Source organism: Bubalus kerabau, chromosome 4 (genome assembly GCF_029407905.1).
Source record: "Bubalus kerabau isolate K-KA32 ecotype Philippines breed swamp buffalo chromosome 4, PCC_UOA_SB_1v2, whole genome shotgun sequence".
Taxonomy (NCBI): Eukaryota; Metazoa; Chordata; class Mammalia; order Artiodactyla; family Bovidae; genus Bubalus; species Bubalus kerabau.
Genome location: NC_073627.1, coordinates 140,031,150 through 140,050,098, shown reverse-complemented (window position 1 = coordinate 140,050,098; position 18,949 = coordinate 140,031,150). Strand labels below are relative to the sequence as shown.

General features: G+C 42.8%; 1 protein-coding gene across 4 annotated transcripts in view; it reads right to left on the bottom strand.

The window, feature by feature from the left end:
- The window catches only part of DOCK5 (dedicator of cytokinesis 5), a 278,035-nt gene that overhangs the window by 34,979 nt on the left and 224,107 nt on the right, over positions 1–18,949 (bottom strand). For 2 of the 4 annotated variants that reach the window (XM_055578761.1, XM_055578762.1), the window contains exons 36-40: positions 18,892–18,932; positions 17,911–18,001; positions 12,971–13,090; positions 9,636–9,725; positions 7,845–7,949 (exon numbers count right to left, since the gene is read on the bottom strand). In XM_055578761.1, the coding sequence (XP_055434736.1) occupies positions 7,845–7,949; positions 9,636–9,725; positions 12,971–13,090; positions 17,911–18,001; positions 18,892–18,932 (447 nt within the window). Of the gene's footprint in view, positions 1–7,844; positions 7,950–9,635; positions 9,726–11,075; positions 11,643–12,970; positions 13,091–13,731; positions 13,980–17,910; positions 18,002–18,891; positions 18,933–18,949 lie in introns of those variants that run through there. The other 2 variants (XM_055578763.1, XM_055578764.1) reach the window with 2 other exon arrangements.

The window sequence follows — 18,949 nt, the reverse complement described above, 5'->3', positions numbered from 1 at the left end:
CCATATATTAATATATAGATATGGAATATATGGTAGAGATGAATCTATTTGCTGAGCAGAAATACAGACACTGACATAGAGAACAAATATATGGACACCAAAGGGGGAAGGGGAAGTAGGATGGACTGGAAGATTGCGACTGACATACATATCTGGACTGACATGCTGACATATAAGATGGATAACTAATAATGACCTACTGTATAGCACAGGGAACTCTACTCAATACTCTGTAATGATATACATGGGAACAGAAACTACAAAAGAGGGGATATATTTATACATATCGCTGATTCACTTTGCTGTACAGCAGAAACTAATGCAACATTGTAAAGCAACTATATTTCAATAAAAAAATAAATCAGGAGAAAAAATTTTAAAAATCACTTGTACAGCCATACACTAAACATGTATTGAGCAAATGAGATCTGCTAAATGCTAGGGGTAAAATTCTGACCCTGCTCTGGTGGAAAGAAACAGAGAACGAGTAAGTTAATAAAATAATTTTGGTGATTTAAGTATCTTGAAGGCAATACTAGGCCCAACACAGAGGGCCATGAAAACTGCCCAGTCTTTTGGAATTGATGATTAAATGTTTCCAAGCTGGGAGAGATTTATGAGACTGATGTTGCATTATGCAATTTCATCATTCAGACAGAACTATGGGGAGCTAGGGACTGGAGTATAAGAAAACACTAAGGGCATGACAACTGTGGAGAAAACCAGACAAGCAGAAGCTCAGCACAAAGGTGCTCAACCTGAAGGAGAGGATTTCAAGGCACACTTGGGACTTGACTGGGTAGAGACAGGGTTAGATGAGAAAAGGAGAGGGGAGGACAACCAGGCAAAAAGTACTGAGAGCAGGTAGAAGAAATGTTCTTGAGACTTCCTGGTGGTTCAGTGCTTAAGAATCCACCTGCTGAGGCAGGGGACATGGGTTCAAGACCTGGTCCGGGAAGATCCCACATGCCGCGGAGCAACTAGGCCTGTGCATCACCACTACCGAGCTGGTGCTCCACAATAAGCAAAGTCGCCGCAAAGAAGCCCACGCACCGCAATGAAGAGTAGCCCCTGCCCACTGCAGCTAGAGAAAGCTTGAGAGCAGCAACCGAGAGAGCCAACACAGCTAAAAATGAACTTTTTTTTTAAAAAAAGAAGGGTGTTTGGATGTGTTAGAATATGAAAGGCTTTGAAAGACAGGTCAGTGGTCTGAAGGTTGGGAATGCGCTGGAGGTTCTGGTAGGAAGGCGCAATGTGATGAAGGAAGAAGTGCCGTCAGCTTAACGTGTCCAGCTGTAGGGAACTGCGGCAGGAGTCCATGCGAGAAAGAGAAGCTGAGGGATCTCGTGTTGGATGGAGCCTGTGGTGTTTGGTAAAAAGCAAAGAGATGGGGGAGTGCGTGCGAGTTCTCAGATGACAGCCTCAGGGAAGGAAGAACAGTGGCGCCAGTGACAGAAACAGATGAGAAGGAGGCCTGCTGGGGGCCAGCGGAGAGGATGAGAAATTTACACATTCTGAGTTTGGGAAAATACTCCATAACACAGAAGGGCGTTCAGGTTACATCATTCATGTGGATTCTCTATTTTTCAGTACCCATCAACAACACACAACATCTACAAACTCCTATACAGTTTATAAGAACTCCCATCTAACATTCATTTCATTCTCAAATCAGCCCTGCAATGTGGACCTTATTTTTCTAACGTCCAGGTCAGAAAACCAAGACTTGATGGTTATATGATTTGGTCAAAATCACAGATACTCAGAAGATGATTCAGACTCACTTTTTCAACCTGAAAGTCTAGACTTCTTATTTTCACTGAATCACTGCTGCCACTAAGTTTATAACCATTATTCCATGTGAACCAATAATCATATGTAATAAGTGTACTAGCTATCAATATCTTATCATGTGTTAGCCACTTAGTTGTGTCCAACTCTTTATGACCTCCATGGATCGTAGCCTACCAGGCACCACTGTCCATGGAATTCTCCAGGCAAGAATACTGGAGTGGTAAGCCATTTCCTTCTCCAGGGGATCTTCCTGACCCAGGGATCACATGCTGTCTCCCACATTGCAGGCCAATTCTTTACTGGCTGAGCCACCAGGGAAGCACCAATAATACTGGAGTGGGTTGCCACTGAACTGGGTAGCCATTCCCTTCTCCAGAGCATCAAGAACGACAGCATATTTAAGATTGGAACCTACTGCCAGGCTCCATCCCAGATCCCCTACTGTCGTTTCCCTCACTTCAGCCACTCAGTCGTGTCAGACTCTTTGCAACCCCAAGGACTGCAGCACACTTGGCTTTCCTGTCTATCACCAACTCCTAGAGTTTGCTCACACTCATGTCCATCGAGTTGGTGATGCCATCCAACCATCTCATCCTCTGTCATCCACTTCTCCTCCTGCCCTCAATCTTTTCCACCATCAGGGTCTTTTCCAGTGAGTCAGTTCTTTGCATCAGGTGGCCAAAGTATTGGAGTTTCAGCTTCAACATCAGTCCTTCCAATGAATATTCAGGACTGATTTCCTTTAGGATGGACTGGTTGGCTCTCCTTGCAGTCCAAGGGACTCTCAAGAGTCTTCTCCAACACCACAGTTCAAAAGCAGAAATTCTTTGGTGCTCAGCTTTCTTTATAGTCCAACTCTCACATCCATCTATGACTACTGGAAAAACCATGCCTCTGACTAGACGGACCTTTGTTGGCAAAGTAATGTCTCTGCTTTTTAATACACTGTCTTGGCTGGTCATAGCTTTTCTTCTAAAGAGCAAGTGTCTTTTACTTTCATGGCTGCAGTCACAATCTGCAGTGATTTTGGAGCCCCCAAAAATAAAGTTTGTCACTGTTTCCATTGTTTCCCCATCTAACTGCCATGAAGTGATGGGACTGAATGTCATGATCTTAGTTTTCTGAATGTTGAGTTTTAAGCCAGCTTTTTCACTCGACTCTTACACTTCATCAAGAGGCTCTTTAGTTCCTCTTCACTTTCTGCCATAAGGGTGGTGTCATCTGCATACCTGAGGTTACTGATATTTCTCCCAGCAACCTTGATTCCAGCTTGTGCTTCATCCAACTTGGCATTTTGCATGATGCAATTTGCACATAAGTTAAATAAGCAGGGTGACAATATACAGCCTTGACATACTCCTTTCCCAATTTGGAACCAGTCTGTTGTTCCATGTACGGTTCTAACTGTTGCTTCTTCACCTGCATACAGATTTCTCAAGAGGCAGGTCAGGTGGTCTGGTATACCCATCTCTTTAAGAATTTTCCACAGTTTATTGTGATTTACACAGTCAAAGGTGTTGGCGTAATCAATAAAGCAGAAGTGGATGTTTTTCTGGAACTCTACTTTTTTGATGATCCAATGGCTGTTGGCAATTTGATCTCTGGTTCCTCCGCCTTTTCTAAATCCATCTTGAAAATCTGGAAATTCACAGTTCACATACTGAACCAAACCTGGTTTGGAGAATTTTGAGAATTACTTTGCTAGTGTGTCAGATGAGTTCAATTATGTGGCAGTTTGAGCATTCTTTGCCATTGCCTTTCTTTGGGATTGGAATGAAAACTGACCTTTTCCAGTCCTGTGGCCACGGCTGACTTTTGCAAATTTGCCAGCATATTGAACACAGCACTTTCACAGCATCATCTTTCAGGATTTGAAGGAGCTCAACTGGAATTCTATCACCTCCACTAGCTTTGTTCGTAGTGATGCTTCCTAAAGCCCACTTGACTTTGCATTCCAGGATGTCTGGATCTAGGTGAGTGATCACACCATCATGGTTATCTGGGTCATGATGATCTTTTTTGTATAGTTCTTCTGTATATTCTTGCCACCTCTTCTTAGTAACTTCTGCTTCTGTTAGGTCCATACCATTTCTGTCTTGTATTGTGTCCATCTTTGCGTGAAATGTTCCCTTGGTATCTCTAATTTTCTTGAAGAGATCTCCAGTCTTTCCCATTCTATTGTTTTCCTCTATTTCTTTGCACTGATCACTGAGAAAGGCTTTCTTATATCTCCTTGCTCTTCTTTGGAACTCTGCATTCAAATGGGTTTATCCTTTTCTTCTTTGCCTTTAGCTTCTCTTCTTTTCTCAGCTATTTATAAGGCCTCCTCAGACAACCATTTTGCCTTTTTGCATTTCTTTTTCTTGGGGATGGTCTTGATCACTGCCTCCTGTACAATGTCAAGAACCTCTGTCCATAGCTCTTCAGGCACTCTATCAGATCTAATTCCTTGAATCTATTTGTCACTTCCACTGTATAATCGTAACGGATTTGATTTAGGTCATACCTGAATGGTCTAGTGGTTTTCCCAACTTTCTTCAATTTAGGTATGAATCTGGCAATAAGGAGTTCATGATCTGAGCCATAGTCAGCTCCTAGTCTTGTTTTTGCTGACTGTATAGAGCTTCTCCATCTTTGGCTGCAAAGAGTATAATCAATCTGATTTCAGTGTTGACCATCTGGCGATGTCCATGTGTACAGTCTTCTCTTGTGTTGTAAGAGGGTGTTTGCTACGACCAGTGCTTTCTCTTGGCAGAACTCTGTTAGCCTTTGCCCTGCTTCATTCTGTACTCCAAGGCCAAATTTGCCTGTTACTTCAAGTATCTCTTGACCCCCTAGTCTGCCTTATACAAAACCAGTGTTAACGACACGTAAATAACCCACCATCTTTTATATCCAGCCTGGATCTTTCCTTTGCGTTCCAGATCCACATTATCAAATTGTTCACTCAAATTTTTTTGGATGTTTCAAATCTACCTCACATGGAGTATGTCCAAAATCAAACTTTTACAACCTGAAAAGATGCCGAAAACCCCTCTGCAAGGCGGTACCCACAGCTCTCTGACCCTGTTCTCTACCTGCCCTGTGTTCTTGATGTGCTTCTCCAGCCTCATGGCTTATGAACCTGCTGTTCTCACTGTCTGGCCCCCTCATGAGAGCTGTCTGGCTGAGTCTGTCACTTCTTTCAGGGTTTTACTCCAATGTCACTTTCTTACTGAAGTCTTTCCTATTCACTCTGTTTAAAATTGCAACTCTAGGGACTTCCCTAGTGGTCCAGTGGCTAAGATTCTGTGCTCCCAATGTGGGGCCCGGGTTCCATCTGGGCCCCTCACATGGAATCTAGTCAGTGAACTAGATTCCATCTGCTGCAGAATCTGCATGCCGCAACTAAGACCCAGCACAAACAATAATTTAAAAAAAAAAAGATTGCAACCCCACCCCCATCATCAGTCTATTCACTTCCCCTGACATATTTTCTCTACAATACTTGCTGAGTGTCTACCCTGTATGAGGCATTGTTCTAGCCCATCTGACATACTCAATATTTTACTTACCCACCTTAGTATTTTTTTATTTATTTGTCCCTCCAGAATATAAATTCTACAATTTCAGGGAGTTGGTTTTGTTTTGGACTCTGCCCCCAGGCCTGTGGGCTTCCCTTGTGGCTCAGATGGTAAAGTATCCACCTGCAATGCAGGAGACCTGGGTTCCACCCCTGGGTTGGGAAGATCTCCTAGAGAAGCGAATGACAACCCACTCCAGTGTTCTTGCGTGCAGAATTCCATGGACAGAGGAGCCTGGCGGGCTACAGTCCCCGGGGCTGCAATGAGTCTGACAGCACTGAGCAAGCATGCCAGGCCTGTGTTACAGCAAGCACCACAGTGAAAGATCAGTAAACACTTATTCAATGAGTGGATTCACTCTCCTCCATAACTGTCCTTTCCCAGCATTGCTATCTGAGTGGACGGCTCCACTGCCCCACCAATTATGCAGACCAGAGAGCAAGGAATCGTTCTTACCACGTCCCTCTTTTTCTCACCCTCATCCCATCAGTCATCAAATACTGCTACTTCATCTCCATCACACTCATCTTTCCACTTCTCTCTAAAGCCATTTCCCAAGGCTGGCTGTCATCTCTTCCCTGAGTATCTGCCATGGTCTATATGCACGTCCCATTCATTCTCCATACCAAAGCCAGATGACCTTGCCAACTCAAAAAATGGGCACTGGCTCCCCACTGCTCTCAGGATGCTGACAAAACAGGATGTGGAACCCCAAAGCCCGACACGCTCTTCCCCTGCTTCCTGTCTCATCTCCCTGCCCACTTTTGAATCCCTCTCTTCCCACAGCACTGGTCTGTCACTTCTAGTGCCTGCCACACTCTTGCCTGCTCTTTCCTCTGCCTGGAATGCTTTTTCCCTTTACCTTCTTTACCTTTACCTCCTACCCCTTTCCCCTTTTCCTCCTTTACCTTTACCTTACCTCCATCCCCTTTACCTCCTTAACTTCCAGTTCATCTTTCAAATCACAGGTGAAGCAGAAGTTTTCTGGGAAGTCTTTCCTGACTCTCAAAAAAATGTAGGTATAACTGACACAGTAAAATGTACCCCCTTAGCGTAGAATTCTGCCAGTTGGACAGACATAACCACAACTACAGTTAGGATACACAACGGTTTCATCACCATCAAAAATTTCCCTATGTTTCTCTGTAGGTCAAACTCCCCTCTAGCTCTAATTACTCAATAACCACTGATCTGTTTTCTACCCCTAGAGAAAGTACTGACTTGGTCAGAATGCCATATAAATAAAATCATAGAATATGTAGGCTTTAAGGTCAAACTGCTTTTACTCAGCACAATGCATCTGAGATTCATCCCCGTGTTGTGTGTATCAGGAGCTTATTCCTTTTCTTTCTTGAGCGGTATTCTACTGCATGACTATCCCACACTTTGTTGATCCCTTCAGCAGCAGCTCAGGGACTTCTGGGCTGTAGCTAATCTTTAGTGATTATGAGTAATGGTGCTATAAACAATTATGTACCATTTTCACGTCAACGTAGCTTTTTACTTGACTTGTGTATATACTACTTGCTTAACCAGCCCACCTAGTACAGAATACCTGTCTTGGTCGGTTTGAATTTTATATTCATTTATGTGGTTATTTAATTAACAACTCAGCCATTAGGGTGTAAAATCCATGAGACCAAGGATCACATCAGATTATAATCAGCACTGTATCTCTAACGTCTGGCACACTGCGGTGTTGTTTAGTTGCTAAGTCGAGCCTAACTTATTCGCCACCCTGTGGACTGCAGCCTGTCAGGCTTCTCTGTCCATGGGATTTTGCAGGCAAAAATACTGGAGTGGCACACAGTAGGCTCTTGCCACACAGCTACTGAATGAATGAACTATTTCCTTATTAGACACTGTAAGGAATGTATTTTCCTTTTCACTTTTTCTTTGTCTTTTCAAATTAGGGGAAGGAAGATGGCCAATATATATTTAAAACATAGCTCAGCACTAAAAGAGGCTTCTTTTCTGTGGGAGAAAATAAGAAGCTTTTTTTTTTTAGGTTTGTTTTTTGAGATTGTAAAATCAGTATCGCATGATAAAAAGTTTCTGAGAAGGAAGATAAACATGGTCCTTCTCACTATTACAACAAAAGTGGTTTAATTTTTGTGCAACTTTTGCAGTCTTGTCCTGGGGAATATTTGTTTTCAAACTAGCCCTGGCTGGAAATCAAATAAACAATGAGACACATCAATCCACACCTTCCCCCAGCCTGACCCACAGCAGAGAAGATGGTTCTGTTTTTCCTTTTTTCACTCCACCTGGGAAAAGTCATTTTGCAAAAGAGCTGCCAGAATACCAAAGGCAGCCGGGGGTGAAGAGACCAGCGCTCAGGAAGTGGTTTTCCTCCCTGACCACCCACAGTGAGAACACGGGGCTCCAGCTGCTAACACACTAGACTCATCTGGAAAAGCGATGAAGACCTTCCCTCCTCCAACTGCATGGCTCAATGGCCAGGGAGACCACCCTTGTGCTTCTTACCCGCAGGAAAGAAGGGAAGCCCTGTCCGTAGTAGCCAACAGCAAAGTACTCGGGCTGAGGCCTCATGGCCTTAATGATGTTCTCATAAAACGAGGCTCTTTTTTTCTGGAAGACAAAACAAGACATTTCATGGGGAGGTTACAAGGGCATCATCAGAGGGAAAAAAAAAAAGTTCAGGCTCTGTGCTTTGTTGTTTCCTATGTAACACAGAGAAATGAAAGGTTTTTGGAAAACATCTTGTGAGCCAAACACTTACCCTTCTGTTGGATCAGGGGTTTTGGGCCTGTGTCTATGAAGGGGCCTAAGAGGGCCTGGGAATCCCTGTGCTGCATGCTCAGTCATGTCCGACTCTTTGCGACTCCATGGACTGTAGCCTGCCAGGCTCCTCTGTCCATAGGATTTCCCAGCAAGAATCCTGAAGTGGGTTGCCATTTACTCCTCCAGGGGATCCTTCCCAACCCAGGGATCGAAATCATGTCTCCTGCATTGGCAGGTGGATTCTTTACCACCTGGGAAGCCCTGGGATTCCTTGCTGTTATATGCAGAAGGACAAACGTCTGTGCATTTCATCTGTGGGCAAAGCAGGGTTTCGCTTTCACCAGTTGCTTAAAGGGGTTCGGGACCCCTAAAAGGTTAAGAAGCACTTTTTGGGATTCAGGTGGGTGGTTACATTAGAACAGAGACACAGGAGGAAAGAAAGAGAGAACCTTCCAGTTCACGCAGGTAGTTTAGAATCAAGTCCTTGGTTCAGCTACAAGTACCCAGAAGGTGGTGATGATGTTCTGTTTTTCAATATCTGATGTCATTCTTAACTTTTCCTCTGGAGAGAGGCTTTCTGGACAGTGGGTACATGGTCAGCTTTAAAAAAAAAAAAAATTTTTTTTTTTTTTTTTTAATTTTTTGGCTATACCACATGGCATGTGGGATCTTAGCTCCCTGACCAAGGATGGAACCAGTGTTCCCTGCACTGGAAGTGTGGAGTCTTAACCACTGGACCAGAAGGGAAGTCCCCAGCATCAGGTTTAAAGGAAGCAAAATAGGTATCCAGACCTAGGGACTTAGACAGTGGTACCACCCACCCCCCACATACACAATGGTGTTAGCATGATTGTATTACTACACTACCTCCCTAAAAGGTTTCTATCACAATGTTTTCTTAGAAAGTTAACATGTAACATTACTCACACTTGAGCTTAGTTTCTGAAATTCCTATGTGACTTTTTGCATGATGTCAGGAGCAGGTACCATATACACTGACAAATATTTTTCAAAACGATCTTGACAATTATCTCCTCAAATTTTTACATGACAGTGGGTGACCTGACCTTTTGTGACCCTTCTACTAAAAATGACCCAATGTCATATTGTGTTGGCCTCCTACCAGGCATGGAAAAGGTTCACAGCTCTGAGGATGTGGACCACAGAACAAGTAACTCTATAAAGAGAAGATGTCAGAAGACATCGGAAGCATGGACAGTCTTCATGGAAGGCAGAGTAACCGAGAGGGGAAAGGGAAGCTCGATTAAGGACTCGAAGGGTCCACAGAGCAGCAAAAGGCACACAGCAGAGAGGGCTGCAGACAGGGGTCCTGAGCCCCCTATTAAGGATATTCTGGAGAAATACTGATGATAGCTTTTAGATCTCATCTTCATTTTTAATCCAAGCAAGGTGTACCTTCCCCTCATAGAAAACATCATTCGTGCTGACTTGCTTACACTTATAACACCATTTTCATGACCACTATGCTCAGCTCCTCTGCAAGAGGAAAGACATCTTCTGATCCAGACTCACCAGGAGATCGCCCAGGCCCTCGTAGTCAAAAACTTTGCTCTCGTACGTCTCCGCCAACTCTTTGCTCAGCTTGATTGCCTTCTCCCACATCTTCAAAAAAAAAGAAAAGGAGGGTTACAAGTGGAGAACAAAGCAGTCATTGATCCAGCAGCAGCAGCCATTCCGGAGTCACTGGGCAATGACTAAGGAGTCAGGTGGGTTCAGTTTCGGTGGATATTTCCCCACATGCCTCACTGCTAGGATCAACTAACCCTGGTTTCTGACATTATAAATCCACTGTACCTTGGCTGCTCTGCCAGGGGGCATTTTCCATTCTGTTTGCGAGAACATGAAGAACACCATGTGTCCCCCCAAAAAGCAATACTTAGTTGAAAGAACAAAGCACTAACGACCACTGAAAGAGGAGGGGAACCAGTTTTGAAGCTTAGGTCTTGGGAGCATGGAAGTCTTGTTGGAGGGGAAGGGAAATAGGCATGGGCTCTGGTTCTGGGCGTATGCGTGTGTGTTTCTTCTGAGTTAGGCTGTTTGGGAGGAGGCAGGGGTATGAAAGTCTGACTACTGTTGTGTGGAATTTGGGAAACTACTTCTCCAATTCAGGGCACTGATTTGCTGTTTATAACTAAACTACCTACTTGGTCAAAGACAGCTTTAGGAAATGCCTTAGAAAAGTGGTCCCCAACCTTTTTAGCACCAGGAACTGGTTCTGTGGAAGACAATTTTTTCATGGATCGGGGAGGGGGTTGTTTTGGGATTATTCAAGTGCATTACATTTCTTGTGCACTTTATTTCTATTAGTTATTACATCAGCTCCACTTCAGATCATCAGGTATTAGGTCACACAGGTTGGAGACCCCTGCCTTACAGTACTTACGACCAAGCAAGTTACAGCCAAATGCACATATTTGGCATCTGAGGCTAGTATCCCAGATTGATGAGCCTGTGTTCACTTTGGCTTTTCATAAAATGCCTCTCAGCTGGATACTATTAATAACACAGCATCTGGACATGTCCCATTTCAGTCTTAACCAGGCACTATGGTCCATTGCTTCTGGCTGCTGAAGGACTGTATGTGCAGTTCACACAGACTTGTACAACACTTTAAAACGAAATCTTCTAAGGTCATCATTTGCCAAATTTGTCCCTTCTGAAATCTCTGGGCCTGGATCACTCAAAAGGCTCTGAAATGTGCCAAATGGAGACCATCCCGGCTCAGCTAGAACGGATGCAGGAGGCCAGTCAACAGTACCATGGGGCCCAGTTCACTCCTTATTCACCAAATGCTAAGCTATGAAGAGACAGGGAGACAGCCTAGCAGAGAGGTTCTCAAAGTGTGATCCATGCCTGGTCTCTGGGAGTCCCCAGGACTCTTTCATGGAATAAATGAGGTCAAAACCATGTTCTTAATACAAATACTATTTGCCTTTTTTTCTTTTCTTTTCAATGTTTATGTATTCATCTGCATTGGGTTTTAGTCGTGGCATGCAGAATCTTTCGTAGTGCATGTGGGATTTAGTTCCCTGACCAAGGATTGAACCTGTAGCCTCTGCATTGGGAGCATGGAGTCTTAGCCACTGGACCACCAGGAAGTCCCTATTTGCCTTTTTTCAATGCTCATTCCCTTATGAGTCTACAGTGGAGTCTCCCAGTGGCTACAGGACGTGTGATGTCACAACATATTGGATGTCGAGGCGGATATTCGAATCCTGCTGTTTCTATGGAGCCCGATGATAAAGAGATTTGCAAAAATATTCTGTCACTTACTTTTTTGGAAAATACGGTCATTGTTTATAAACAGATATGATTTATATTAACAGGTAATAAGCTTATTATTGTTAAAAGAAAAAATATTTTAAAATTTTGTTTTAATTTCAAAGAATATAACCATTAATGGACATAGCCCCCATGAACAAAAGCTCTTGAGGCTCTTCAGTGATTTTGAAGCGAGTAAAGGAGTGCAGAGACCACAAAGTCTGAGCAAATACACTTGTTCTGTGCACCTGAAGTTATCTGTAAAACAGAGATAGGATCGATATTACAGGGTTAAAGCAAGAATTAAATAAGCAACAGTCTGGAAATCACCCAAAATAGTAACTCGCACTAAACAGGTGGAAGTTATTTTATCATTATATTTATTTGACCTATTTATTTGATCAACAGGTTCCACTGGTAAAACAGTGGTGGCTGAAAGTGGCAGGCTCTTAAGAGTCAAATCTGGAAATCCTTTTTGTTTTGGTACCATTTTCTTCTCCCACTACCTAAGCATTTTTTTTTTTTTCAATTTTAAATTTAAAAGCCTTCCAGCTGGACATGTTTTCTCCAGATGATCAGAGATTCCATGACTTGGTGGCCCTGTTTACATGTTTATTTTACTTTCCCTTGTAGGATTTAAGTTGCTTGTTACGTGCAATCTACGATGTGAGGCAAACAGTGACCTAGGGATGGAAAATGCCCCAGGTGTTAGCCAACAACATCTTAAGAATGCACTGTTAGTGATGGTACCAGCTCCTGGCCTTCAGCAGTATTTAAAAGGTACAATTATGGCTATGAGAGTCAGGCTCCGGGCTGGTCACTGTATTCTCCATTACGTTAAGTGTCCTCCACATAAGTGATCCTTGTTTATTGCCTTTCTTACCTTGGGCTTCCCTGGTGGCTCACAGGCAAAGAATCTGCCTGCAACTCAGGAGACTGGGGTTCAATCTCTGCTCAGGAAGATTGCCTGGGGAAGGGAATGGCAACCCACTCCAGGATTCTTGCCTGGAGAATTTCATGGAGAGCTACAGTCCATGGGGTTGCAAAGAGTCGAACATGACTGAGTGACTCACACTTTCTTACCTTAATTTATCAACTCATTTTCTCACCCATTAAAAATATCCAGCCCCCTTTGAATCCAAAGATATACATGGGAATAGTAAAGAGTAAGTTTGGAGTCACTGCTGCATAATAAAGAATCTGTCTGGTTTTTGTCTTGAGTTCCTGGGAGGGAGCTTCTAAACTCTTGAATCTCCCCAGTGATAGAAGTATCTTTGTAGTTCACAGTGGACCCCTCAGGAGACATGGGAATTGATACTGAGGTGATTTATGGCAGGCACGTAGACAGTCTGAGAATGGGGACTGGCCTTGCCAGAACCAACATCCATGTGATTTGTGGGTGGCATGGGGACTCCTGCACTTGCAGCTGGCATCTGAAGTTTGGGCTGACTTGTTGGGAGCTGTGCCCTTAACCTGTGGGCCCTGCACTAACTCTGGCTGGTAAGGATCAGAACCGTAATGTAGTAAGCGTGGCAGTCATTTCCCCCTTTGCCCTCACACAAAAACACCCCTCCCCCAACACTGACCTTGCCTTTGTCAAAATATGATATGATTTCTTGATATAGCTTCTCTTTGAGCTCTTGCTGGGTGTACACGTAGTAACTGTCCCTCTGAAGCAAATGGGGCACACAGGGCTTGTCAGACCACTGGAAAAGACACAAAGGCAACACAAGAGATGAATGCAGCGCCGTTCATTTAATTAATTAAAGGGGCGAACACAAACAAACATTCAACTGGAAACCTTCACAGAAATATTTGTACATATCTGATTCGTCCATGTTTTCAATGATTCACTAAACACAAAAATTGCATACACACACATACGCACACAGCAGCTTCTAAACAAACAAGTGGCATGCCAAATGGACAAATACCGAAGGCATTCCATGAGGGTCAGGAATGAGGCGAGGCTGCCAACCAGCATGACTGTGGTCTTGCTGGAGGTCACCATTCATACAACCAGGTAAAAGAAAGATATCAAAGCATAAAAATGAAGAAAAGGGGGTTAAAAAAAAACTATCATGTGAAAGCAATATTTGTATTCTTCATAATCAATCTCTTCAAAAAGGTGCCTACTAAACACCTACCACAACTGATGAGAGAATTAAGTAGTGGGATTAAAAAATAACATATTTGGAAATAATTTAGAGATAATTAAGATAACAGAAGAAAAGATACCAATAAGAATAAATTCAAAATGACTGGATATTCAGGCACAATCATGCAAATGTACTTAATGCCACTCAACTGTACTTATACACGCATACGGTAGTAAATTTTACATTATATGTATTTTATCATAATTACCTTAGAAAGAGAAGATATCTAGAGATTAACATAACATCTACACAGAAAATGTTAACACACTATGGGAAGGCACAAAAGCAGATCTGAACAAATGGAAAGTCATACCATGCTTTTGGATAAGAAAGTGCTATTTCATAATCATGGAAATTCTCCCTAAATTAATTTTTAAATGTCATGATTCCAAAGTCCATATGCAAAGATAAACAGAAAGGAATAAGGTGGAAAACTCTGAAAAAGAAGAGGAATAAAGAGTAACTACCAGGTCATAAAACATGCTGTAAAGAATTGATAATTAAAACAGTGTGGTTCTGCTGCATTATCCAACAGACACCCATGCAAAATACATAAAATCTAGAAATGACATAGAATCTAGGTTCTCTTGAGTCTCCATATAGTGATTCAGTACATGATAAAGATGAGATCTCATACCAGTGATGAAACTGAACTGTACTTCATAAGCAATATCTTTATTAAGTAGCTATACAGGGGAAGAAGTGGCATCCACACGTGCCACCTTACACCAGAATAGGAGAGTTTAACTTTCTGAGCAGCAAAAATGAAAAGATCTACAGTCACTGGAACTTCCCTGGTGGTCCAGTGGTTAAGAAACTGCTTTCCGATGCAAGGGACGCCAGTTCAATCCCTGGCTGGGGAACTAGGATCCCACGTACCACAGAACAAATAAGTCTGCACACCACAACTGCTGAGCCCGTGTGCTCTCGAGTCCATAATCCACAAAAGAAGTCCCCACAACCACAATGCAGTACAGACACTGGAGAGTGATCACCCCACAGTCAACAAGCTTTCCCCTATAATCCAAGTTTTCTGGTGCCCCAATCATGAATATGAACTGTGAATGGCTGACTTGGAGCAAGCTGTCAAGCGGAAGACGTCAGTTTTTAATCCCAAACCTTAGAACAATGTACATGTATTCTTCAGGTATAAAACAAAATTGAAACTGTGTAAGAAAATTAATTGCTAGGGACAAAACTGGAGGCAGGGAGATGTAGAAGGAGGCTAAAAATGGAAATTTGGACCAGGATAGCAGCAATGGAGATAAAGAAAAATGGATAGGGTGGGGAGTGTAGGAGAGACTTCTGCACCCCCATGTTCAGAGCAGCATTACTCATGAGAGCTACAGTACAACGTAAGTGTCCATCAATGGATGAATACAAATGTGGTTTATACACACAATGGAATATTACTTCACCATGAGAAAGAAGGAAATCCTGCCATCTGCAACAACATGGATGGACCTTAAGGGCATTATACAAAGTGAAATAAATCAGAGAAAGACAAACACTGTATGATCTCATGTATATATGGCATCAGAAAAATCTAGACTTGTAAAAACAGAGAGTAGAATGATGGTTACCAGGGGCTGGCAGGTGGGGAACAGGAGAAAGACTGTTTAAGGATATAAACTTGCAACTAGTAGGTAAATAATTCCTGGAGATTTAAGACCGTCACATAAATTTTCTCAATTAAAAAGAAAAGATGGCTTCCTGCTGGCTCAGTGGTAAAGAGTCTACCTACCAATTCAGGAGACACAGGTTCAATCTCTGATCTAGGAAGATCTCACATGCCTCAGAGCAAGCAAGCCCATATGCTACCAACTACTGAGCCTGTGCTCTAGAGCCCGGGAGCCGCAACCACTGAAGCCTGTGCGCCCTAGAGCCCATGCTCCTTAACAAGAGAAGCCTCTGCAACGAGAAGCCGGTGTACGGCAACCGGAGTGGTCCTTGCTCACCACAAGCGGACAAAAGCCTGTGCAGAAACGAAGACTCAGCACAGCCAAAAATAAATAAATAGATAAATAAAATGCAAACATTTTTCAAAAGGAAAGTAAAGTGGATAAAGTGAGGGCAAGTTTTGGACAAAGGGTCCATGATTCTTGCTTGTGGAGAATGTGGGACCATGTGAGTAAAAGACGATGACCAGTATCTTTTATTAGATGGTGGTGCCTTTTAGTGAAATGGGGAGAAAGGAGAGGAAGGGATGAACCCAGGAGGACAGTGGAGGAAACAGCTTGTGTTACTGACAGGCTAAGTTCAAGGTGTCTATTAGTCATTCAGAGATTGATGTTGATAGAACAGTTTATATAGAATCTGAAGTTGGAGGAGCTGTCAGAGCTGGAAATAATTATTTGAGATTGATAACAGAGAGATGTATTTATATCCACAGCACAATATACTTTCTCAGTGAGACAGGTAAATAGGAAAGTACTTCTCCAGTTCTATATTTATTTACAAGTCACTTCTCTGCAGTTTTACATATTTTTAAAAACATATGGATCGATGTGCATTTTTAAAAAAAATTAGAGTGTATTAGCAGCTTGAAAGGTGTGCTCTGCTTCCTAAGGAATTTTAGATAAATGATACCCACTCCTATGTTCACAGCAACATCATAAACAATAGCCAAGACATGGAAATGTCAACTGATGAATCAAGACAATACAAATATGTATATATAGTGGAATACTACTCAGCCATGAAAAGAATGAAACAATGCCATTTGCAGCAACATGGATGAACCTAGAGACTATCATGCTATGTGAAGTCAGTCACTTAGAGAAAGACAAATACTCTATGATGTCGTTTATATGTGGAATGTGAAATACGACACAAATGAACACATCTATGAAACAAACAGACTCACAGAGAGAACACGCTTGTGGTTGCTAAGGGTGAAGAAGGGTGGGGGAGGGATGGATTGGGAGTTAGGGATTAGCAGATGAAAACTGTTGTATATAAGGATGGAAAAACAACAAGGGCTTATTACAGCGTGCAGGAGTTATACTTAATATCCTGTGATAAACCATAATGGAAAAGAAAATGAAAAAGAATGTGTCTGTATATATGTGTAAATATGTGTGCATGTGTATATATATATATATAAATGTATAACTAAATCACAAGAAGCAACAGAACTGGACATGGAACAACAGACTGGTTCCATGGTCCCCAATCGGAAAAGGAGTACGTCAAGGCTGTATATTGTCACCCTGCTTATTTAACTTATATGCAGAATATATCATGAGAAAGGCTGTACTGGATGAAGCACAAGCTGGATTGAAGATTATCAGGAAAAATATCCATAACCTCAGATATGCATATGATACCACACTTATGGCAGAAAGCAAAGAAGAACTAAAGAGTCTCTTGATGAAAGTGAAAGAGGAGAGTGAAAAAGTTGGCTTGAAACTCAACATTCAGAAAATGAAGATCATGGCATCTGGTCCCATCACTTCATGGCAAACAGATGAAGAAACAATGGAAACAGTGACAGACTTTATTTTTTGGGGCTCCAAAATCACTGCAGATGGTGACTGCAGCCATTAAATTAAAAGACACTTGCTCCTTGGAAGAAAAGTTATGACCGACCTAGACAGCTTATTTAAAAGCAGAGACATTACTTTGCCAACAAAGGTCCATCTAGTCAAAGCTTTGGTTTTTCCAGAAGTCATGTAAGGATGCGAGAGTTGGACTATAAAGAAAGCTGAGCACCAAAGAATTGATGCTTTTGAACTGTAGTGTTGGAGAAGACTCTTGAGAGACCCTTGAACAGCAAGGAGATCCAATCAGTGCATCCTAAAGGAAATCAGTCCTGAATATTCACTGGAAGGACTGATGCTGAAGCTGAAACTCCAGTACTTTGGCCACCTGATTGGAAGAACTGACTCAGTTGAAAAGACCCTGATGCTGGGAAAGATTGAAGGCGGGAGAAGGGGACGACAGAGGATGAGATGGTTGGATGCCATCACCGACTCAATGGACATGAGTTTGAGTGAGCTCTGGGAGTTGGTGATGGATAGGGAAGCCTGGTGTGCTGCAGTCCATGGGGTCACAGAGAGTCGGACATGATTGAGCAACTGAATTGAACTGAAAGCACTTTATTGTACAGAAGAAATCACCACAACATTATCAACCAACTATACTTCATAAAAGAAACATAAAAGTAAGTAAATAAGTAAATGAATAATAATGGACATTTTCCCAACTTTGGTCTAAGTAGCTCTGCCTATTTAGAAGGTATACAAATAATCTTGGATAAAAGGGTCCTCCCTGAATAGGAGTTTTTCCCATCAAAACCATGACACGTACATGATGTGGTCCCACAGGGCTGGACGACTGACATACTGCCTCCCTGATCCACTCACCTGCAGGAGCTCGGCATGTAAGAGGAGTGTGTAGGCAGCTTCAGTGTAGTTCTCACAGTCCCGGTGCAAGTCTCGCAGCTTGTACAAGTACCTGGTCAGAAGGGGAGAAAGGAGGTATTCTGCCACCGGGGAGTTGATGGGATACTCGGCTCATGCCACAGCCAGGTGGCAGGAATGGTTACTTCCTAATCCCGTAAGGCAGCAGTCCCCAACTTTTTTGGCACCAGGGACCAGTTTCATGGAAAACAATTTCTCCATAGACGGGGAGTGGGGGGCAGTGGTTCCAGGTGATTCTCATGAGGAGTCTGCAATCTAGATCCCTCACTTGCACAGTTCACAGTAAGGGTCAGGCTCCTATGAGAATCAAATGCCTGTGCTGATCTGACGGAGGCGGAGCTCAGGCAGTAATGGAAGCGATGGGGCGCCACTGTAAACACACACGGAGCTTCATTCACTGGCCCGACGCTCATCACCTGCTGCACAGTTCAGTTCTTCACAGGGGGTTGAGGACCTTGCTTTAAGTTTTTGTGCTGCTTCCTGTCTTTCCTAGTCCATCTGTTCTACTTGGTATTCTTCGTTTAAGGTAGTAGTGTTTAAATTTGTTTTTCATGTCTCAGACCTCTTTGGGAAGCTCATGAGAACTAAGGAATCTTTCCCCAAGAAAATGCACATGCTTTACATCCAAGTTTGTTCAGGGCTTCCTGAACCCAGGGCTAACAGTCCTTGACAGAGGGTGAATTTCATGTCTTTGCCTGGTTAGCTGGCTGGAGTGTCCTCCATCCTTCCCTGACACAGTCCTCGCCCTGCACTTCCTCGTGTATTGATCTAAAGAGTTTACCTTTTCAGGAGGATGGGAACACATCACATACTATTTGGTGTCTCTCGAAGCATCATGGATGGTGTTCAGGTTTATCGTTGCGTGAAAAGTAATTAATAAATCCATGACATAAACAGCAAGAGCAGAAATTTCCTTTGGCTTACCTTATGTAGATGTCCTCTCTCTTCTTTTCTTTGTAAAAATTCTACAAAAAAAGACACA